Source organism: Numida meleagris, chromosome 10 (assembly GCF_002078875.1).
Source record: "Numida meleagris isolate 19003 breed g44 Domestic line chromosome 10, NumMel1.0, whole genome shotgun sequence".
Lineage (NCBI taxonomy): Eukaryota > Metazoa > Chordata > Aves > Galliformes > Numididae > Numida > Numida meleagris.
In genome coordinates this window covers 16,576,765-16,600,328 of record NC_034418.1, presented here as the reverse complement: position 1 = coordinate 16,600,328, position 23,564 = coordinate 16,576,765, and the positions used below count along the sequence as shown (strand labels likewise).

Genomic DNA, 23,564 nt, shown 5'->3' with positions numbered 1-23,564 from the left:
GGCGGGGCCCGGCTGCCGGCGTGGCCCCCCCCGCCGCGCCGAGGAGATTCAATGAAGCTGCAGAATCACCCTGGGCCTACTCCCAGCCACCACGCTCCCCCCCTCGGCGAGCCCCGCCGCGGGGCCCGGCCACACCACAGAGCCACCTAGGAGGCTCCGGTGCTCCCGAGGCTGGAAAGGAGGGACCGCCCGGTACCTGGGCGCCGTTCACGGCCATGACGGCCCGCTTCCGTGGGGAGTTCGGCGTCTCCCGTGCGCCTCACGCTGCTGCCCCCGCCGCCGCCATCTTCTCTCTCGCACGCACCAGCCGGGCGGGCAGGCGGCACGCACTGCGCCTGCGCACAGCTCCAGAGGGGAGGGGCGGGGCGGGGCGGTGGAGCTTGTGCGCATGCGTGTTCGGCGGGCGGTTGTGGCGGGTCGTGGGCGCGCATGCGCGGTGGCTGCTGAGAAGGGAGCGGGACGACCCTGAGGAAGGGGCGCGGGTGGCGGGAAGCTGAGTCGGTGGCTCCTGAGAGGGCGAGGCAGAGAGGACGCTCTGCCTTCAGCCCTCAGGCGTCGTTTGGGGGCAGGGAGATGCCGCGAGCGAGAAGCCATGAGGCGGGCCCGAACTGAGGGGTGAGCCCAGCGCCTCGTGGCTGGAGTGCTGCGGGCAGCGCTCGGCTCCTGCCTGTGCGGGACGGAGTGGTTATAGCTGAATAAGCCCCTGCTTCAGGGAGCAGCGTTGGAAAAACGCAGATGCTAAAGCAGCCGGTTTGCCCCGAGGAGTTAATTCAACAGCTAGGCACTTGGATTCACGTCAGATTGCGTTTGGCTGAAGGCCGCGTGCCCGGCGTCGCCCCAGAGGTGCAAGCACCAAAAGCCTTCATCCCAAATAACCCACTGGGAATGAGGGCAGCGGTTGTTTGGAAAAAAAATCTTCAAGTGACTAAGCTAATCTCATGATTTTGACAAGGCTGAGTCATAACTGAATGCTGGGTCTCCCCAGGCGAGAATCTGTCAAATTTATCACTAATTTACTCCATATTTTTTCCCGTACATCCTGCAAAAGTCCGTTGCAGCTGGGGAGCGAGCGTTAGAAAAAGCTTAACGTGGCTGAAAGTTGAAGGGGATGACTGTATGGCTTTGGCTGAGGTTCTCCAGAAATGCAAAGAAAACATCACCCTCTCTTTATTTGATAAAAACATTTGGCTCTCATTTTGTGAAGCGCAGCACTTCGTGTGTGCTCGTGACAGGAATGGGAAGGAACCGCAGTAAACTATTCTGTATCAGTTTCTGTCCTTTTTCTTGACACGCCCTGCTACCACTCCCTTTCTTTTGTTTCTAGTAAGTGTTGCTCTTCTGTCCTAAGGCGGAGAACCAGCAGTGAAAATGGCTGTTTAATATTAAAAGAGAAAAACAAAAAAGGGAGACAAACACACAGGGTTTTTGCATATAGCATTTCAAACATCTGTAACCCCCTTTCCCCCCAGGAGTCTAATTTACAAGGTAAATAATGGAGTGAAAATCCTGGAGGAGCTCATGTGGTTGAAGGCAAAATTCCCTTCTGCCCACAGCACCGCCTAAGTAAACTGACAGTTTTTGCTGGAAAGGTTGTTCATTCCAATTGCTGAAAAAACCAATGAAAACAGAGCTTCCCACCTGGAAACCACTTGTTTCAAACACCAGTACTGCTGAAAGCCATTGCTGACAGTGAAAAGTGACATGTGGGCAGAAAGGATGTCACTGTCTGACAGTTCAGGAGCACCTAAAACACCCTCAGTTTTATCTTAATACAGGTTCAATGTAAAGTCTGTTAAAATTTTATCACAGTGTTTTGTAACTTTTTTTTTTTTTTTTGGTAAGTTTTATCGCAGTAGCATTGCTTTGAAAGAAACTTGTACCTGCCAGGAAGTTTCTTCCTTGGTTCTGTCTCATCATTATTTTTTGCCGTTTTTAGATTCACAGAGTAATGTGCCTAGAAACGTGCTACTGACAATTATTTTGTAAACTGATGAATCACAAATGAAGGTCATGGCTGTGGAAATCAGAAAGGATTGTCTGATGTGTGGCTGCTGTGTTTTTAGGAATCAGAAACGTTACTTGAAATGCCAGGAGTCTGAGGTTCCATACTGGTACCAGCCTCGTGCCTCTAAGTGGCATAAAAATGGCGTTGGGAAGAAAGCTCTTTCAGTTCCATCCATCCAGTTGCATAGTGTAAAGCACTTTCATTGCACCTCTTCTCATCTGCTTCTGCTTGTGGGTCCATTGGCTCCTTGTGTTGTAAGTTTTCAATAGAAAATCAGCCCACCCTAGGTCCATATCCACAGAGATGTCATCAGTATGGTCTGTGACATACAGCTGTGACAGTCCTTCCCCAGGTCCACAGAGACCTCGTGAACTTTGCCAGAGGTAAATCCGGCTGTTTTCACTGCAGTCACGGGGGCACAAAAGTAATTACATGATATAGTGCTTCACGAAGAAGGAACAGAAGTCTCTGCTGAAGCAGATCCCTTTCGCTGCTAATGGTTATAATAAAACATTTTGACAGCCTTAATAAAGCTCTTCTCCTTCTGTTGTAGAACTCGCTTAGGTCCTTGTTGTCAAACCTCTTTTTTTGGACAGCTGCTTGTGCACTGGATTGTATTCTGCTGGGCGGTCACTCCTGAGGCTTTTCCCAAAGCATCACACTTCAGAATATCACGAGTGCTGAAACGTGCTAGCTGAATGATTATGAATTTTGAACTTCCCATGACCTAAATTGCCCAGGCCAGCACCAGACACCCAGAATTTACCAAAGGAAAGCAAGAGGGCAGCAGAGCAGGAATGGTTACTGGTAGGGAAGCACAGGGCACCGATAGGTGACATTTTATTCTAAAAACACACTAACAAAACTTTGCTTCCAAAATCCATATTCCTAAACTTTTTGAAAAACTGCTACAAATGCATTTCATTTGTTGATGGAAGGAAGTTAAGCATAAACTAGTTCAATTTAGCCCGAAACAATTTTCAAGCCCGGACAAGTCTTTGATAGATCATGTAGATGCTTGACTCAATATGTTTGTGTTTCAGTTATCTATGCAGACCCTTTGGCTGCATTATTTGTGCCTTATCCAACCTTGTCTTAAATACGGGCTTTCTGTCTTCTCATGCAATAGTCTACTTCAGGGCTGCAGTATCCAAAGAACCTGCGCTTCTCTGTCTTACTTTCCTTTCACATTCTATTCCTTGTCACTGAACTCACCAAAATAAAATCAAAGGTACATTTACCCCAAAGCTATATGGAGTTCCAGAAAAAGCCCATGTGATGCTAAGAAATGCATTTGGCATCAACAGACCTAATACTGGACTGTGTGTCTCTCCTCAGGAGTGGAGTTGGCAGAAAGGAGAAGGAAACCGGAGGGAGCTGGAGCTGGTGTATGCACAAACCTGCACTGCAGAGACAGCATCATCACCTGGACAAGGCGTGTGTCTGCTCTGACCATGTCTGGAGACGACCCAAAGCTGTAAGTTCACGAAGTCATAAGAGGTTTCTCAATATTACATCCATGGGGAGTGAATTGGTACAAGAAACAAACACAAGAAAGTAAGATTTGTCCTGCAACCTTTTTTTTTTCCCCCCCATAGAAAAAATCTGAGCAACAAGTTAAGACAAATTAGCAAGCTAAGAATCACAATTAGAATCTACAGTGTTGTTTTTTTTTTCTTTTTTTTCTGCAAGGTAAATTGTTTCTATGAGAGAATACTAAGTGTTAAATTCTTTCTTTACATTCTCTGGACGTGAGACCCTTTTTTGCTATCACTCAAAAATACTGAATCCAAAACAGCACATAAAATACACCAGTACTTGGAAGAAAGCAGTCTGATCTCTTACAGAGAAAAGACACACACTCAGGCACATTTTTCTCAATTTAAAATTTCAGCCTGAAAACAAAAAGATTTCATACTTCTTTCTCAAGCTTTCAAAACAACTGCATCTCACACCATGGCGTAGTTTTTCCTCAGGGTGTCCCAAGGGATTTTTGTTATCTAACGTTAGCATTGTTATCTAACAGGCAGCAGCTCCCTGACACGCTGATGCCAAGATGCTTGCATGGTGGAAATGGGGGAAGAGAGAAACAGAGGGTTTTGGTAGCTGTTTTCTGTCAGGTAAAATGAGCTTTCATCAGAATTTGGCAACAGGAGCCTTCTTTAAAATGAGGTAAAGCAGCAGTTATTTTTCCCCAGAGCAGGAAGAAAGCTGTGCTTCCTGACAAGAAACGTTGTACAAAGTGGATGGATGAATGCTGTGGAATGCTCAGGTGCTGGAGCTGGGCTGACCGTGTAAGAGCAGTAGGATCCTGCCTCTGCTCTGCCCATCCTAAGAATGCATAGAGGGCTGTTCGGACTACGAGAATGAAAGCAGACGTTCATTTGTACATATTGTCCATTTCATCTGTGCAAAGTTGCAGCACACCGATTTCACAAAGCAGATCAGCACCACAAGTTATTTTAAAGCACGATGTGCTCTTACTTAACAGGCTCCTACCACTTCCCAAGTGATGCCGAGCCAGGTCCAGGCACGCAGTGTCCATAGTGAAGGGACACCCTGCCAGGCTCTGCTTTTAGCATCACGTGCTGCCGTGGCTCTGGCAGGTGTGAATGGTGATCACTTGTTGCTTTAATCATGGGAGAAACTTACACCAACAACAGGTAGGATACCCTAGCGACCTCTAATAATAGCAGGAACGTCACATACTCATCTATAACCTTTTTTTTTCCCTCTCTGAAAAGAGGATAAATGGACCAGGAACAGTAAAGCTTACTTTGATGAGAACAGAGGTTATATTCTGCCTATGCAATTAAGTTTCATGTTATGAAGTCACAACTGCGTTGACCCGCTCCCCATTAAACGCTGTCTTTGAAAGCACTATAAAATGGATTGGGTCTTTTGTAAGCATTGCAAAAAATGCAAAAACTAATTTCTGACTGCTCGATTTGGAGCACGATGCAGAAAAGGTGGATTAGCCAAGGAATTTACATTTCTACTTCCAATTGTTGTATTTAGCTCCTGCCTACTGAAATGCTTCCATCATTATCAATGCCACCTCAAATAATTACTAAAATATTTATAAATTTACTTGTTTCCAAGTTGTCAATAAGGAAAACATCAGTTAAATCAATCCACAAGTCAGACAGTTATGAATACAATATTCTAAGCTGGATTTATTTTTATTCCAGACATTAATGTATTACACAAACACAATTAAATGGGTGGGAGGGCAGAGGAAATACAGTAACAAGCAACCCATTAACAAAAACAAAGAAAGTCCTTGAAACTTCTGCTGTATTTAGGCATGAAAATGTCCCCAAAAGTTAAATAGCTCTCAGTCAACATAGCTAGGATTTTAGATATATAAAAAAAATTGCCACAACTCATTAATGAGTTTGTCATAACCAAATTTTAATTAGTTTTAGAATAAAAAAAAATGATTACCTCATGCAGTGTACAAAGGCTTTAAAACAAATTCATTAATGCAAATGAGATCAACTACTTCAGTTTTTTTTCTTTTAAACAACCAAGAAAACCAAAACCTCAAGGAGTTTCCAAAAAGTCATTTCAGCTAGTTTTCTTGAATCATTTTTTAGCACCTAAGAAGACACCTGCAACTTCTTTGCACTCCAGAAGTTTATTCAGAAGTACCTTTTTCAATACAAAGGAGTTCTTGTAATATAACTAAGAGTTCTCTAAATTACAAGAGCTTCAAATGACATTAAGTGCAAAAATGTTTTCTTAGTGTTTTCCAATGAACGAGGTAAACAGTTGCTAACAAAAACCCAAACCCCAACCAACTAACCAAAACCAACACCAAAAATCCCATGAACAAAAACCAGGGAGCATGGCAGGATATTAGCAGGATATCAACTATGTACACGGGATGGAAAGAAAAAGGCAAATCTGCAATACGTGGTTATGGTGCACAGGAAAGATGTGAAAGGAGGACTGAGGAAAAAAAAAACCAAACAAAAGAAAAACCATATAAAACTATAATCAATACTTCCCCAGCAGAACTTTAAACTAAACCACTCAGCAGATCCCCAGTGGCTGAAAATAAAATGTGTTTATTAGCACGTCTGGCGAGCTGGACTATTGGTGAAGAGGCCGTACAATGGTTACAATTATAGCTGACTGCCTGACAATGCTGAGAATGTAGATGCTGCTCTGACAGCTGCAGCACATCCCAACCAACCACACAAAGACTAAAAGATCCATCCAGTTACGAGTTCCTGATGGCAACGACGGGGCCACAATCAGAGAGCAGCAGCTCCTATACTAACTAATATATTAAATGGCAAACAAGACTGAGTTAGCAAAATGCGTTATAAAAAGTATAAAAGTTTTTAAAAAGTTTCTAAAATCTTACTCTTCTGGGAAGGAGAAATATTAATCTGTGGCCTGGCATTATTACAGTAACTAAAGTGGTTGTATCAGATTGCTGGTGATCAACTCCTTGCAAATCAGAGGTGCATTTGTAAAATGCCCCAGGGTGAATGCCTGAAAGCTGGCCAGACAGTCGGGGAATTTTATTATCTACAGCAGAATCAGCTGTGTTTGTAGAGGGTGAACTAACACTTGGGTCAGAAATCTCTTTACTTGGTATACAGAGAACAGCAGGAGACAGAGGATCTAACAGACAATTTTCAGTTCGGTCCCACTGTCTGGATCCCAAATGCAGTCCTGAGCATATTTTAGTTTTCTTCCTATGGAACTGTCTCGCCGGGGAAGGTCTTCTCCTGCAAGCCTGCTGAAACGTGGCTTGGAATCCTGACCAAACCGATCAGAAAAGGCAACTCTCAGAAAAAGCCAGTTTGAATTGGAAAGACAAGGAAAGCATGAGCTGTTAGCCAAGGTAAAAATCAAGTTTCTCTTCCTCAGGATTACCAAAGCCCAATTCATCATCCCAGTTAGCCTGCTGTTTGACAGAAGACAAGTCCAGTATGGGCCCCTGCTCACACCACAGCCACCAGCTGTGATCACTGCGAGCTCCAAGTGAAACGAAGCAAATCCCAGCTCATACAGCCTGGCAGGGCTGGGCGAGGACACGCTCTTGCTTCGCGCTCGCCTACAGGATCCTTCTGTCATTTCCCCACTCCCTGGAGCCCTATTCAAGAATCCCCAAACTCATGGCAAACTCCTCCAGTTCCAACTGCTTTAAAGCTCAATGAAAACTGTACAGTTTTCATCCAAATCCTCAAATCTTTTTTCTTCTGCTTTAATAGAGCTATTTTTCCTCATTGCAGGGCATGTTTTAAAGCCCAAGAAAATCTTGCTCTTGTGTCTGGATAGGGAAAATGTCGCAACAAAGGATGCAAAATTCAGTTCACCTTCCCCAGATGTCAAAGTTCACAACACTATCAATCCAAGCCCAAGCCAGCTCCATCTATTCTCTGGCCACACTTTAAGGCCTCCTTAATCTAAAGAGTACAGTGGAGTTACTTGTTCTTCAAGCTGATCTGACCAGCATTCACCTAAAGAAATACTTTCTTTAAATGCTCAAATGTTCCAGAAATCTGATACTTACAACTCAAGAATGTACTGTAAATGGAATTTAATGTTACAAAAAAAAAAAAAAAAAAAAAACCTCAAGATTTACAACATGGAAGATCCATTTCATTTTCTTCTTAGCAGTAGCTTCTGAACTCCCACGAATTGGTCTATAATTTCAAACCGATCACTTTCTACTCTGCCTCTCACCTTTGACATCATAATCCCAGCCAAAGATTCAACCTCATTTTAAAAATGTTGGTATAATAGGATATGTGTGAAAATGCCAAGAACCACAGGTGACAGAGACTGACCCTTAACATTCAGGAGATCAGCATAACCTCTCTTGCCACATCACCCCTTATAGAGTAGGAGAGATTTTTGTTTTTTCTTGTTTTTACCTTAAACACGAGCTTAATCCAAAAAACACATTCAACTGTACATTTGTGAGGCTTCGGAAGATACCTTTTCCCCCCCATTTAAAAAGAAAAATAAAGAATCAAAGTTAGAAAGAAATGATAAATACGAGGGTCTTTTGGAGTCCACCATTAAAGGGTGGTTATCCAGAAGCAGTCATCTTCCTCGATCTTGATGTTTTTTTGTTTTTGTCTTTTTCTTTTTGTCCTCTGTTTTGGGTTTCAATGCACAGACACACGCAGACACACCAGCGATCGCTTTGGGTAAATCAGTTCCTTTGTACCACTTATTTTTCTCCTTATCATAAACCTGGACTGTTTTGGAGAAGACTGTTTCTTCCCAGCTGTAGCCTCCAAGTATGTAAATTTTGCCTTCCCAGACAGCCACCCCTGACTCACTGTTAGCTTGCAGCAGAGGAGCAACTCTGGTCCACTGGTTACATTGAGGGCTGTATGACTCCACGCTCAGAATGTCAAAACGAGCCATGGTTTCTATGTTGTCATCGCTGCCTCCAATAGAATAGATATTGTCCTGTAAGGTACACATGCTGTGCCAGCCCCGGGCAGTGATCATCGGTCTCTTCTCCTCCCAGACATCTGTGCGGTAATCGTAACACAGCAGATTTTTTCTGTATGGGCCAATTTGGTAATCATGGCCACCTGAAATGTACACAAATTCCTTGTAGACTGTTCCAGCATGGCCATAGGTAAACCTAGGACAGGCAAACAGAAACAATCCGACTTAGTACTTATGGATCTTAGCAAAATACACAAGCATTTGACAAGAACCAGGTCTGAAGAAAATAAAGAGTAACTAAAGACAGAAGAATTCCTATTCTTGTTAGCTACCCAGTAACTGCTCCTATTCATACTGCTCCACTCTGCACTGCAGAGCACTAAGGTATGACAACCAGTTGTAAAGGCATCCTCTACAGTGTGTCATACAACAGCAGTAACCCATCCTGCTCTAGCTGCCACGGCCTTCACTCCCATTTTCCTGCTGCAGTGCTTGGGTTGGATCAGACTGAAAGTACTAGAAAGGAAAAAATCCACATCTCAGCAAGGGATTCTATGACAGAAAGAGGAAATAATCATGATACCTCTCAGACTGACCAGCAGTGATTAAACAAGAAACACCAACAACAGAACTACTGCTGCCTTCCCCTTCCACAGCTTTGGGGATCATTAATCACGTTTCTTGCCCGCTGATTTTCACAACCCCACTTATTTATGGTCATGATACAAGTAGTGTCCTTTCCATGAGCTATCCACCTGCTGCTCTACCACTCCTGCTGAACAGGGGATAACTTCTTTGGTCACCCCAAGACAAGGCAACAAGCTTCAATCAATCACAGACCACCTTTCAAGTAAGGCAAAACAAGATGATAAAAACCAGCTTCATACATGCTGTTTCCACAGGGCACAGAGAAAACCTCTTTGATCAGCCATAACAAAGCTGCTACAAAATTAATTCTTGAGGCTTTTCTTAACTTCACACTCAGATATTTCTAACCAAACCCTTTTGAGGTCTTAGAAGTGGAATTCTAAGGTGAGGGACAGCCTTGGCTTCCTTGAACATACCCTTCCTGCACATGCCTTTCTTCCCTCTTTCCTTTTCTAAAGGAGAGCTGCAGTACCAGCCACAGCAAACTGGATGACATATTGATAAAAAGAGCCCAAACAATTTAATACTCACAAGGCTGCAGAACAATATACACTTCATGCTGCACTCATGAGCCCCTACTACCATCCTTTGTAGTCAAGGTCTCAACAACTCAACCTCTATGGCAGACAAATGTACGCTAGCATTACTTGAGCCTGGAATGCTTTTGAACTGTGCCTCAACATGCTCAAAATTCAGTGTGGATAGAACCTTAAGATGTTTTTATTTTGTAAGGTAATAGTTTGTCTCAGCAACACAAACTGTATCATAGCTTCTTCCATGTAAGTGCCAAGTGCTGTTATGCCAGGAGAAAAGGTGGAATGAAAGAAAACCCACATTTACCCTGAAAGCACGATACTTCGGAGAAAAGCTACAAGATGCTTATTATTCTGTATGCCTACCAAAGCTTCTGATCCCTGACCAGCGTCTGAATCAGATTTATTAGCAAGCTCCTACTTCAAGAAACAGAACAATCATTGGCGTACTTGGCCTAAGAATGCTGAGTGGCCAGGACAGACGCTGCAGCCAACAAGGGCTGATCACCAGCCCAGACCTTCAAGAGACAGCTTCAGAATGATACCACTTCTTAGCCACCCAGAAAAAGCAAAAAAAGAAGAAAAAGGAAAGGACTAAGGCATAGTTACAAGACATTATCATAGAATGGCCTGGGTTGAAAAGGACCTCAACTCAAAAATGCCACAGCTCACAATCTGCTTAACTGTGGAAGAATAACACTCATGTTTGGTATGTCTATTTGACATGAAATTCCCTGAGCACACGCATTCCTGCTTTTGCACCTGCCAGAAATGCTGTGGCAGGTGTAATGCAGATAGATGCGTCTCTACCTTGTGTGTGGTCTCTTAGGGACAAGAACTGGAAGCATAAGTCTCCGGTGGCATAGAATCAGGATGCTGCAGACTTTGCTTCTCTGTATACACAGGAATGGGTCTTAAAAGGTAGAGTATCTATCTAGGAAAGAAGGATGGATAACATTTGGGAAAAAAAATAGATCATAAGTTAAGAAAAAATTCAGTGACATTTAGAGAAGCAGGACAAGTTATTTCCAACACTACCAAAGAAGAGGAATTCTATACAGATAAGCAAGCAACAGGCACTCCCCTCTCAAACACATGCAGGCAGTCTAGCATAGACAGCTACATTTCCTTTTTGCCTTCATCAATGGGCACGTCCAGTGAACTGCAACAGCTACACGAGTAATTTGAAAGAGGCAATCACATCTGAAGCATAAAATTGGCCATCAATTTGTCGTTTTCCAATATAGGGAAATTACCTGTTGAAATAGCTTGGGGGTGTTTCACTTAGCCTGACATACAAAAAGATCGTTCAAAATTGTACATACACAGCTTTACATTAATAGAAACTGCATGAAACCTATTGCACAAATTGAAAACAAATCAATAAGAATTCTTTCTATAAGCCCCGTGGTTTAAACAGCAGTATTTCTAAGTGTGCAGCAGAACGGGATACTTCAATACCATGGGTCCAGACATCCCTTGACAGAAAGCAGCAAGTATTTTGGCAGCATCATCTATAAGAGTGGCCAGAAAAAGATAAAGGCATTAAGGGGAAAGAAGTTTCAATTCAGAACATCTATTAGAGCCAACTGCCAATTTTGAATCTTTCCCAGACATAATGCTGCAGAAATTACAGCTTCTGTCACAGTAACACCATTTGGTGAGTACTATCTACAATTTATGTTCTTAAGCAGAAGAAACCCCACGCACTTGGCCTAAATTGATACAGCTTTGGGAATCCCCTACTCCAAGCAAAGTCCTGGCGAGCTGTGGTTGCTCAGTCTTGATGTCCACCTGTTGCAACCACGCAAGATCATTCACGACACAACTAGCAGAACAGACACCATCATTTATTAACCTGTTCCAACACATTTCCTCACACAACTGCTTTCAGTTGTTCTGCCAAACTTTAACCTAGAGCCACTCAATTAATTTCACTGATGTCTACAGCAGATTTTTTCAAAGTCCATTCAACACGAGAACACGTTGCACAAACTTCTGCTCTGCCAAACTCGTCCGTCACTGCTGTTCCCTTGTGGGCTAGAAACTGTCAGCAGCCGCTTCCAAAGAGCTTGGGAAGTGGATAAAAAATACAGGATCTCTCCTAAGAACGGGAAAGATATCCCACAGCACAGGACCCTAATGAGATTCAGGCAAAATTCACTTGAAACAGACTTAGGTCTCGCTTGTAGCAGACTTGGACAAGGTCCATCATTTAGGTAGCGTGGTTGAAGTTTTCCATGTTAAGCATCTGCCTTGAGATGCTGTGCTTTCTTCTCCAGTAAGACAGCATTACTTCAGTCAAAACAGCTTTGCTCCTTTCAAGAATGTGGTTAGGGAAAACAACACGTTGTTTTGACCATGTTGGGATGGGAAGGGGATGGGGGGGAAGAAGAGGAAAAGAGAGCCTGAAAATCTCTTCCTTAGAGAAGTGTTCCTGTTCCTGCACATAGCAACATGGACGTAGGATTTGGCAGCGGAGGCCTGCACACCAAGGATGCAACCTCTGCCATGGCAAGCTATAACCCTTCCAAGGGCTGTATACAAAAAAAACCTACTACATTTTATGTATGTTCAGAGTAGAATCTTTGACAAATACAACTTTTGAGAGTCCAATATCACACAGCTCAAGTCAAACTATGTAAGCCAGCACCCCAGAATGATTTAACACGAGCCCTTCACTCCAGCAACTGCCTGGAGGACGACTCCTCGTCTGAGAGCAGGCAGAGACAACAGCAGAGCCATGGGCAGGGTGCCTGCTTCTGGTGGCCACGTGCCTAAGAGGACAAAAACTTGCAGATGTTCTCTTCAGAGGGAAGATGACAGAACACAGGAAACAAAAAGGCTGTGCAGAGACAAGTCTCTCACCCCTCCAGTGCTGTCAGCAAACACAACTGAAGCACGTCAGCAAAGGACTGCCCAGAACCCGTCCTGCAGCCCTCCACAACTGCCAGTCACACCTCTCCTCGAGCCCCAGCAACATTTGTTTTGTCCCTCCGTTAAGAAATGCTTCTTTCTGTTGTTCACCTCTATACTGACTTTGCCTTCTGCAACCTGCATGAAGGAACAGGACAGAGCAGGCAGGAGAAAACACAGAACTACTTCTTTGAGAGGCAGCAATAACTTAAAGTATTTGCAGTACTACAGCCTAACCCTGCAGTTTATCAGCCGGCTAAGTCAACATAAGCGGGATCTCTCCCATGAGGGGAACTTTTGCCTAGGCAATCTAATAAAAAAAAAAATAACAACCTCTCCCAAACTAAAGTTCACTTTTAAATGCTGCAGCTGCAAAATTCTCAAAGCCAACGCAGAGGTACTGGTAGGAACACGCAGACAAGACGGCCTCTTTTCAGACAGCTTGCAGCCTGCTCGCCTTAAGCCAACCACGCAAGCTTCCCCGGGACCACTTAAAATGCTGGGAAAAACACCCATTCCTGTCCTAAACTAAGCGTTTTTCCAGCAACACAAAATGCAGTCAGGTCACATCCATATTTCATTGAAAATGTTACCAAAAAAAAAAGCTGTGCTACGATTTCTGTGAGATGTTACTGCGGTCTCACAGGTCATCCCAATGACCAGAAGGGCTTAGGAACTAAAGATACTCTCATGTGAAGCCTCTCAGGAAAGACTGGGGTGTTTAGACTCAACTGCTAGATCTGCCTATGTGAGCAAAAGGAAACAGAAAAAGCATCCTGCTTCTTCAAAGCACTCAGGCCCAGCTGTTAGCTTGGATCAGACTTGCTTTGCAGCACCTGCCCAAAAGAGAATAGGGCAGCAGGCTTCTGTGCCTCCAGTGGCTGCCAATGGCTCTGCAACTAGGGGAATAAGGAAAAGAAACGAACTCTAAAATCAAATTTGCAAGCATCTTGTCAGCGATCCTAAGAAAGCAAGTACTGCAGGCTGCAGACATCACAAAAATACCATCCATACGGCCAACACCCTTAGAACTTTGAAGACTGAAGCACTGCAAAACCTGAATAGCTGTTTGCAAATGAAACACTACCATATCATCCTTACAAAGTCACCACACAAACATTGATTCAGTATCCTCAGCTGCTGTTACTTACAAGAACTCAGCTGCAGCACTAAAGCCTCCCAGAAGCAAAGCAGCTAGGTCTGTAACGCTGCACATGTGGGGCAGGGGTCACATCTGCTGGAGTTAGCTGGTATTTGAAATACAGGTAAATGTGGTTCCTTTGCAACAGCCAATCTAAGCAGCCAGAGAGAAACACCTTACAGGACAACCATCACTCCAAAGTGACAAAGTAAGGCCAAAGAAATTATAAAAGGCTTCCATCAACATCTAAGCAGTGCCTCTGAAATGAACTCAGGAAAAACATTTCAAGAACATTAGAGCAAAATTACAGGATCTCTTCCCTTCCATTCTTCAGATGTTCCTCAGGACAGAAATTAAAAGCAGTCAAACTCATTGACACACATTGCCTGAAGAGATGGCTGCTCAAGTAACACATGCTGATATGGTTTGTTACCTGTGATAACATGCTGGTCATATTGCCCCTTCCTTCCCTTCTAGGAATACCCATTCATCATGTAAAATCACTTAAGCTTCCTTTATTCTTCCAACACAGGACAGCTTTTAAACCCCGGTTACCTTGGCAAGCCTGCTATATAGGACCACGAATCCTTCTGAGGACTATAGGTCTCCACTGAAGAAAGTGCCCCATTTTCATTCCTGCCACCAACAGCCACCAGCATGTCGGTGATAGCTCCCAGGTAGAAATCCACGCGACGTTGTCTCATGGAGGCAACCTGCCAAGAAATAACACGTTGGCATCTTCAGACATCTAGTAAGCAAGCTGACAATGTGTATTCCTGCCTGAGGATAATTGCTTCTTCCCTTTTATTTGAAAAGCTACTTTTTTTTATCCATTATATCCATAAACTACTCATAGTTTTTCCTGCAGGAGCACGTTACATAGCACTTCTTTACAAAAAAGGAGACAACAGGAAGCATCTGAGATAAACCTTACTCTATAAATGTTTCAGTTTTACATGGACCACCTTCCCAAACTCTGCAAGTAGCGTGTATTGGAAGCACTCAAAAAAAACCCAACCCAATTGAACCTCACAGGATGATTGGTTCAAACCATAGGAATAATATGATATTTTAGAGGTCTTGCACTGGCTGCAGGGTTTTACAGCAGGACTGTAAGTGAATAAGTCATTCTAAATCAGCACGGAAATATCTGGCAAATATCAGAGATGTCTTCTTTTGCACCAGACCCGTTTCTTGTTTAGTCGTATGTGCTACTGCTCAGAAAAGATGTACTATGCAATCCCCTCTAAGTATATTGTAGCATTGTTTCCAAAAGTTACCTAAAGAGTTGCAGGTGGACACTGACCACGAATTGTACCGGTCAGATACCCAGCTCCCAAGTGAAGATGAAAATCTGCCCCAAACTCTTTAGCTGCGTGCATAATTTAAACAATCCCACCAAAGATTCCAGTAGCTGCTTCTCCGCTTAAATAACTCATTTCTCCATTTCCAAGTGTTGCCACATTAGCTATTCTAATGAGCCCTTTCCTTCCACCAAAAAGATGAAAACACTCTGAACATTAAGAACTTTATACAGAGAAATAATACAGCTTAAGTCTCACCTTTATCCACTGGTTACAGCGGGGATCATACCTATATAGGAGATTTGAAGCTGCATCCCCTCCATTGTCTCTTGAAAAGCTGCCTCCGGCTATGAAGATGAAGCCTCCCAAAACTGCAACACAGTGGTGACTTCGTCTGGCTGGGAGAGGGGTCTCTGCCACCCACTGCCCCTTTCTGACATCCAGGAAACAAGTATCATCACTCAGTTCCAGGCACCGTTCGGAAACCTCCCCCCCAACAAAGAGGAGCCTTTCCTCACAGGTTCGCAGAGCTGTCCGCTTGTTCTGCAGCACTGGCTGAGCAGTGACGTTGTTATGGTAGTTCACTGCTTCTTCTATGAAGCCCTCACAGTTTGCTTCTTTGGGAAGAAGAGAGCACACAGCAGGCTTGACTCGATGGAGGAGATCGCTTTTAGGTATCAGGGGAAAGTGAATGTTATCCAGAACTTGGTAAGCCTCGTTCTCCCTTTCTGGGTACTGGGTAAGCCACTGCAAGGCAGCCTGCAGCAAGTCATGCTCACACTCCTGCTGCACATTGCTGCTGTCCAGATACTGGCACAACTTCTGCAAGGAAATGTTCTGCAGGAAGTCCGGGGTGAAAGACAGCGTGCCAAAGTTCTGCAGGATGAAAGAATCAATGTAGGAGTCAAGGCGCTTCAGGTTGTAGATAGAGGCTAGCTCTTGCAGATACAAATAGTTCTCCTCGCTGACTTCATTCTCAAGATACTCGCAACAGAAGTCCACAACCTTCCAGATCTGCAGCAGGTGAGCTGTTTCGAGCACGTAATCAATATTGCCTCCATCCAAGGACAGCTCACTGCCATAAAGAAAGTCCACCACAGCCTTGAGACCAATGTAAGAGGCTCCAAAAAGTTCAACTTCTTTTTGATGGGCTTCTCGCATACCAATGGTGAACATAGAGTTGAAGTAGTCACTGCAAACAGCCAGGAGGTTCCGATGGGCAGGGACTCTCTGCTCATCCACCACAAGGACAATATCACAGAAGAGGCCTCGGTGCCTCTGTTCATTCAGACTCTGAAGAACCAGACTGGAGTGGTCATCCCATCTGTACACCTGGAATAAAAAAAAAAAAAACAACGTAGGATCAGGTGTGTTATCCTCATCGAGATAAATTTCAGAATTCACGACGCGTTTTCCCATTAGATGCGTTCACACGTAAGAAAGAGAGAAGTGACTTGTGTTGCACATGTGTAACAAATTCTGATTTGAAGCTGTTGGCACACAGCACAAGATAAGCCCAAGAGCCTCACCCTCGCTTTTAATGGCCTACACAGGCTCTTACCACTTCCTACTGCCCCTTTCAGTGATAATTCACTCCTGCTCCCTCCACAGTGCTGCATCCGAGCTCCCTCCATGATGATTTACACAGAGCTAATTTTCTGCAACTCTTCCACTCATTGTCTTCAAGATACGTTGCTGACATTTCCTTTCTTTCCTGTCCCCCAAATGACTTCTTACAGAGCTCTTCACAACTAAACTACTCGCTAAATATTTGGTGCAGAAGACGCACATGCAGCAGCACGCCAGCATTTCATTCAGCCCATGTATTGTTTGGGTTAGTGCTTACTTGACAGCTACCCACTCCTAAATCTTTTCAGGATTGTGCACTGGTAAGCTCGTTAGGGTAAAATTCCTCTCTTTCTTTCCCTATTATTCCAGACACACACACTGCATTCAAAACTAACAGCTGTTTGTTTATGTGCAAAGACCCACACATGGATAACTTATTCCCATAGGACTACTACATGCTTCCAGAGGCCCAGGTAGTATGTGTTGTCATGAACACGGCTAAATATTTTCCATTTAAAGAAAGTGGAAAATGCCCTCAGAACATGTCTGTTAAGTGCCCTTCTCGGAATGCTCTGCTCCAGGCATTCTTCCCACTGCTCTGTACATGCCATGGAGCTTTGGAGGCAACCAGCGTTCCCTTCCTTCTCACACGCTCAGCAGTCTTAAGAAGAACCAAAATGGAGTGATTTTGTTACCCCTTGAATGTCCTGCTGAACACCTACTGAAAGAGCTAGTCACGCCAGTGTATCAAGTGACACCACTCGGGGGCTCTTCCTTCTGAAGGAATGGAATGCCTTATGGTACAGTCAGTTACCTGATGATCTCTCTTAATAAAAGCCAGGTTAAGTTAAAAGCAAAAACCCAACTTTAATTACCAAATCCAAAACAGTTGTAGAGCCTGTAAGAACATGTAAAATAAATGAAAGGAGGTAGAAAGGAAGCACGTCTTTATGTTGTACCTACATGAGTTCTGAACAGCTCTGGCTGTAAGACTGGATCTCGCCCAGTTCTTCAGCCTGCATTCCTAGAAGTTCCTTGAGAAGGTGCCTCAGTCTGCACCTACACTGGAAACAGTCACACGTGGCCTGAGGTCTCTTCAAGCCACCCAGGCACTCAGCCTTTCCTTTCCTAGGTAGGGATTCTCACTTTCTGCTTTGGAAATCCTGAACATCTTTGGCACTGCCAGGTTCCTAAGCCTAAATCACAGGATTATTTCCACCAGGCTAAGCCATTAGCGGGTTGGTTAGATCACAATTAAACAACTTCTCTACCCACCTGGATGAGAAAAGTTCAAGTCCTGGGGCCAAGTTCTTTCCCTGTATGCAAATCTCACTCAAGATACGCACTCTGTGCACGTAACTTGGTAGTCATACCCTTACATGAGATAATTAGGATTAACATGCATAGCTCACCACTGTCCAGACACGATGGCAGCCAGCTGTCCAGAGCTAATGCCAATCCTGGCAGCCTGACCTCCCACATCTGCCTTTTAGCAGCCGTGGTACAGTGGCAGGCAGGCTGCCAACGATTAAACCCAAATTAATAACCAAATGTTTTGCAATAGAGAAGGCTTAGCCATGCAGCAGCATTTCCAAGCTATACAGCAAGACATGCTTCCCTAACACGACACACAGAAGCAGGCACCTGTAGCAAAACTGAGCGTGCTCATTTACTTTCAGATTCAGGTCCTGAACTCATAGAAAAGCAGCCCTCCACGTATACCCGGCAGCCTCAGCAAGAACCTGCAAGGGACGTGGCTGTTCCCTGAGAGCTTACACCTTCTCACCTGGAAGCTGATCCACACAAACCAACCCACAGCACTTAACTTTTATATAAGAATTTGCTTTTTACATCCCCACCAAACTGGAAAACTGGAGGGCTACTCAGTAATCCCACGGCACTTGCAGACTCTTAGGGGCAGAGGGAAGTGCAGCATACACCCAGAGCTTTGGCTGCTTCTCCATTTATTCTTCAACTACAAAGAAGCTTTATCAGATGTAGCTTCCCAAGCGGGTGCTCTTAGAGTGACATCCAAGCAGTTTCTCTTGAGTTTTGCTTATGTTTTTTTCCCAAATAACAGTGGCTAAGCTCCCCAAAGGCATTCGGTTGGAGTAACTTTGTACACACAAAATCACAGAGTTAAACCAATCCAAGTGATGAGGCTTCAATAATTTGAAGCCTTCTGGGCCCAAACTCTTCAGTTTTCTCATAGTCATTGCCTCATCATTTTCTCTGAACTTAAAATGGCAACTACGGCACGGACAACAAAGTAACTGTCACAGAACAATAAAAGTACCAGAGAGCTGCAACATTAAAAAATACAAGTTTTAAGCGCTAGAAAGTTTTTATCTTCATTTTTCTTAGCTTGAGAAATGAAGATGCCCAAGCAGAGTTCAGGGAGCGGAGGAGGTGGGAAGAAGAATAATCGCAGTGAAGGACAAGCCGCACATCTGCAGCAGTTATGGTGAAGGACGGAGGACAACAGGCAACAACTGGCACCTCACTGCTCCGAGCCTGACTCAGAGGATAAAGGGATCGGATTAAACCGAAAACATATTCCCTCGGCTCTGTGAGCGCCTGATCATTCCTCTCATATTCCCCAATAGCACCACTGTGCATAACAAGATTACGCCGGACTGCAAGAGTTGCCAGAGACTCCTATTTACTTCACCAGCTGTAGAGTGGCAGCATAATCCCGGCCACAAACATACGCAACAACTCGCCCTCCTCAAATCCTCGCTGCCGTGTAGAACTGCTGCTACTTCCGAAACCCAGCACAAAATTACGCATGGCGCTGGAGGGACTCGGAATCTATCAACACATTTCAGCTACTTAGCACTTCCATTCGTACAGTGAGCAAATAACATAAGCTGAGAGCTGCACGTTTCGAAACCAAGGCAAATTTCATGATAAATACAAACAGCTCTCCCAAGCTATTTATACTCCCTAGGACAGCTTCAGCGTTATCTAGTAACGCCAAGTTTAACAGAATGTGACAGCTGTTGGCTAAGCCAGACAACAAAATAATGCTGTCAAGTTAACTGATTTTTAATATGATGGATTATTATTATGTTCAGAATAAACCGTGTAAATGGCAGGCAGGTCCAGCACTCGGGAAAAGATCACATTGCTAGGGATGCACCTAAAGAATTGTTCTGTTCAGCTTTTATCATTTGCTGTTACAGCCTTTAGAATTGGAACTTCTTGGATTCAAAATCTAATTGGTTTCAGATTCAAGGATCTAATTGGTTTGAGGCTGTGAGAGCAGCACCGGGACTCCCCAGGGATGCAGAAGAACATGAGATCTGTCCCACTCAACTTTGATAGAACAGATCAGGGCACTGAAAGCTGTAGCAGCTGTTGGCAGTGGAAGGTTCACACCCTGCAGTGCCTGCAACCTAGCGCTCACACGAGAACCCAGCAGTAGCGGGCACTGGTATGAAATGAAGTGCACATAACAATTACTGCTGATGTTACATCTTATCAACGCTTAGGTCATTGTCTTAGGCTCACCTGAAGGGGCCTTCTGCAGATTCCCCACTAGGACCAATGGATTTCCTCAGAGATCTCATACAAAGAAAATGACCTCTGCAAACCTAAGAAAATATCCCGAGTTCAGCAGGATAGCGACTGCTCGCGGGATCAAGGCTCTCGTCTTCAGCAAAACAAAGGTGCAATCTGAAAAGCAATCCTAGCTTTGACTTTGTGAGATGGATCAATGCGTAAGATTCCCCACATAAATCTCATTTAATGAGTGCAGCTTTGGTGCAGAGAAAAATCCTGTGCTGTGATGATGCGCGTTTCTTTTTTAAGTTATGAGTCATGAGGAGCAGATCCCCATTTGCTGCTGCTGCTTTTTCTCTTTTTAAAAAACCCACAAGGCAGCAACTTGTTATTTCAGAGCTGTGCGAGCAGGTACGGCTGCTCCCACACATCTCTCTAAATGCTCAGAGCATTCGCTCTCCTCCCAAGCAGCCCATGGAGCAGGGACCCCTCACGCACGCCGCCGCTTATTTCTGTGGCCGGCTTTTCGGCACAGAACGCACACCAACCTTCGAGGACTCGCTTATCTTGTGCGGGCGGCAAATCCTGGTCTGCCTGGTGCCCTCCATGGCGGGCCGAGCCGCGGAGCTTCTGGAACAAAGGCAAAAAAAAGGAGTTGTCAGCGGTGCACCTCGAAGCGCTACAACAACGTTATGCAGCTGTGTATCGCACGTTCCTTCCTCGCTCTATCAACGTTCGTTGTGCCAACAAGTTGGGTGCGTGCTAGAGGGCGGAACCAAAGAGCGGTGCGTGAAACGCTGATGACACGGCGCTGACACCCGCACTGCCGGGCCCTGTCACGGCTCCCCGGGGTAAGGACCCTTCCTTCCCCCGGGCACGTCGCCGGGCTCCGGACCCTGACGCCCTCGGCGGGGGCAGCCCCGGCGGCGCCGACCCCGGCCCGGGGATCGAGGGGCCCGGCGGCAGGACGAGCCCCGCGGGGAGGAGCAGCAGCGCGGGGAGCGCTCCCCGCCGCCTCCGCGCTGCCACGGCCCCGCCGCCTACGAGGGGAGGGCAGCGGAGGAAGCTCGGCTCCGCGAGGCCTCCGCCCGCCGGGCCGAGGGGAAGGGGAGGAGGAAGGAGCGAGTTACCAGAGCGCGGCGCTCCCCCGGGGCAGCCCCGTTCCGCCGGCCGCCGCGCAGCCGCCCCGCGAGGCCATGGCTCGCCCAGGAAATGCGGGCGGCGCTGCGGGGCGGGAGCGGGCTGAGGGCCGGGCGCTGGGAGCAGGACGGGGCAGGACGGGGCCGGGCGGAGGGCAGGGCCTCGGCTGCTCCAGCCCCGGGGCGGGCGGGGAGACCCCGGCTGCGAGCAAATGGCGGCGGGCTGCTGCAGGGGCGGGACTTGCAGCAAAGCCGGCCTGCCTGCCCCGCTGCCTCTGGCCGCGGCGAGGCCCTGCCTGAGCACTTGGGGCAGCAGAACACCCGGCTGCCGGAGGCCTCTTCCCGAGGGAGCCCACGTTCCCTTTTTAAGTTCTTTGAGCTGTCTTTCATGTCCGTGCTTCACCAGCCTGCCTGCCCAGGGACACGGAGTCGTTAGGGTTGGAAAAGACCGCCGAGATCATCCAGTCCAACCAACATCTTCCTGCCCAGGGCGACACGACCCGCGCCCAGAAGCTGGAAGTCTCCAAACTCCTGCATCAGGGCTCGCTGAAGCCAGAAATGCAGGTGTTTTCCCCTCCACCTGGTGAAACTGAGCACGATATTTATTCCTCCATGCATTAAAAGAAAGAAAACATCCATTAAAACGTGTTAAAGGGGTAAAGAGAAGGGGGTTGGTCCTATGAGGAAGGTGTGTATGCATTTAATATGAGGGGCTGAATACAGTGCGAACTACAAAGTTCCTAATGGATGTAATTCGAACATTCCAGCTACTGGGTCACGGCAGAGCTGGCAGAGATTGAACTTTTCTCCTTCTACGGGAAATGACATTTCGGTCACCCAGCGCTCCCCCAGGAAACATCGGGAGCTGAGGAACAAGCTGGGAGACAAGGACGGCCAGTTGGTACGAGTATAAATAGCAGTAAGGGAGTGCCAAAGGACGATAAAAGCAGATTAAGAAAAAAAAAAAAAATAAGTATGAGCGGCTAATGGTCAGCATAAAGGCTTTAAAAAAAAAGAAAATGTGCTCCGAAAGACAGTTCCAAAAGAAAATCGATCGAAATTCAGACCTATTAATGTGTGACTGTATTATCATCTGGAGTCTACAGTCTGGGCAGATATGGAGCGCGGTGCACCCAGATGCTGTGTCCTACACTGGTGCCGACTTCCGAAAGATTGCTCTGTTCCCTATGACATCATCCTGGTCACAGCGATGCACTGCAGCAACGAGCTCGTGTTTGGGGCCCGGACTCCACAGCAAACCTCCCATCATCCGGGAGCCTGCAAGAAACTGCTGGCAGGACCGGGGCTGCACGCTGTACGGCAGTAAATGAGGTGTCCTGCAATTAACACGGCCATCTTCTTCCCCGCGGTCTCTGGAAATGCTGGCTGGTAATGAGGTTTAACTGTTCAAGCTTTAGATTTACGAGCCATACAGACCACGCGTCGAGGAGAAATAAATAATCGACATCCCCCAAACTGTAAACTTTTTGTAAAGGAATTGCAAACATTCTGAAAGAAACGGGATGCTTTTTTTTATCATGGAATGATTTTTTTTTTTTTTTTTAATAAAAATTGCAAAAATCCAACGCCCCGGGTTTGGTAGATTCTCACTGAGATGTGCAAGGAGTAGTTTTTAAGACTCTGGTCCACAACATCTGGTGCGATCCACTCCGTGTGCGCACAGCGCAGCCTTGCAGACAGCCCTCACCATTGTGCCTGAAAATCACTGTGTCCCTTTAGCGGACCGACGGACGGATGTACGTATTTCCAGCACTAGAAGCGGAGCCCGGTAGGGGGAGATCGCCGCATCCGAATGGGGCCGAGCCGCGCACCGCCGCCCGCACACGCACCTGAAGCACCGCGGCCCCGTCCCCCCGCGCGGCCGGCAGCGCCCTGAGCCCGGCTCCCACGGGCCGCGGTGCCGAGTCGGCTCCGGGAGCGCTTCGCCCGGCTTCTGCTCGCCGGGGGCGGCCGCGGCATCCCGCACAGCACGGCGCTAGTGCCGGCATCCCCGGGCCCCGGCGGGCGGCACCTCTCCTACCTGCGCGCCGCGCTGCTCCGTGCCTCCCGCTCGGCTACCTGCCGTGCGCCCGGCCCGGCTCGGGGCCCCGCCGCTGCTCCATCTTGCGCGGAGCTCCTCCTTCCTTCCTCCTCCTCCTCCTCCTCCTCCTCCCCCCTCCTCCCGCAGGGGCTACACAGACACCGCGGGCCGCCGACACACCGGCGGCCGCTCCGCGCATCACCGCGGCGGGCCCGAGCCCCCCTGCCCTCCGCCTGCCCAGCCCCGCATCCCCCCCCGGCTCTTGCATCACCCCCCGGGCCCCAGGAGGGGCGGGAGGGGGCCGGCTCAGCGCGGGCCATTGGCAGCGGCGGCGC

The 23,564-nt window shown here is 46.5% G+C and overlaps 2 protein-coding genes and 1 long non-coding RNA gene across 6 annotated transcripts in view; 1 reads left to right on the top strand and 2 right to left on the bottom strand.

The window, feature by feature from the left end:
- USP10 (ubiquitin specific peptidase 10) overlaps positions 1 to 353 on the bottom strand; it is a 46,581-nt gene extending 46,228 nt beyond the window's left edge. Inside the window, exon 1 of the mRNA XM_021408992.1 lies at positions 197 to 353. Coding sequence (XP_021264667.1) covers positions 197 to 217 — 21 coding nt within the window. The 5' untranslated portion in view covers positions 218 to 353. The remainder of the gene's footprint in view (positions 1 to 196) is intronic.
- Positions 412 to 5,108, top strand: LOC110404579. 2 transcript variants are annotated; one of them, XR_002442326.1, is made up of 4 exons: positions 412 to 615; positions 3,344 to 3,482; positions 4,032 to 4,125; positions 4,209 to 5,108. It is a non-coding gene; the product is annotated as an uncharacterized LOC110404579 (long non-coding RNA). The 2 variants fall into 2 exon arrangements; XR_002442325.1 differs by having other exon boundaries at positions 4,204 to 5,108.
- On the bottom strand, positions 5,395 to 23,419 carry KLHL36 (kelch like family member 36). Of its 3 annotated transcripts, none has more exons than XM_021408994.1 (5): positions 23,230 to 23,419; positions 20,598 to 20,679; positions 15,235 to 16,308; positions 14,228 to 14,385; positions 5,395 to 8,630 (listed from the first exon to the last, which is right to left on the bottom strand). In XM_021408994.1, exons 2-5 carry the CDS (start codon positions 20,655 to 20,657, stop codon positions 8,075 to 8,077), a joined length of 1,848 nt encoding a protein of 615 aa, XP_021264669.1. In that variant the 5' UTR covers positions 20,658 to 20,679; positions 23,230 to 23,419; the 3' UTR covers positions 5,395 to 8,074. The 3 variants fall into 3 exon arrangements, with proteins under 3 accessions (XP_021264669.1, XP_021264668.1, XP_021264670.1); XM_021408993.1 differs by lacking the exon at positions 23,230 to 23,419 and adding an exon at positions 21,180 to 21,336; XM_021408995.1 differs by lacking the exons at positions 20,598 to 20,679; positions 23,230 to 23,419 and adding an exon at positions 20,059 to 20,293.

Excerpts from the sequence above, each read along its gene's own strand:
- KLHL36 (XM_021408994.1), bottom strand. The coding sequence starts at position 20,657 with ATGGAGGGCACCAGGCAGACCAGGATTTGCCGCCCGCACAAGATAAGC. Across the intron at positions 16,309-20,597 it reads AGATAAGCGAGTCCTCGAAG|GTGTACAGATGGGATGACCA; the intron begins GTTGGTGTGCGT and ends TTTTTATTCCAG. Across the intron at positions 8,631-14,227 it reads TATATAGCAGGCTTGCCAAG|GTTTACCTATGGCCATGCTG; the intron begins GTAACCGGGGTT and ends TGCCTGTCCTAG.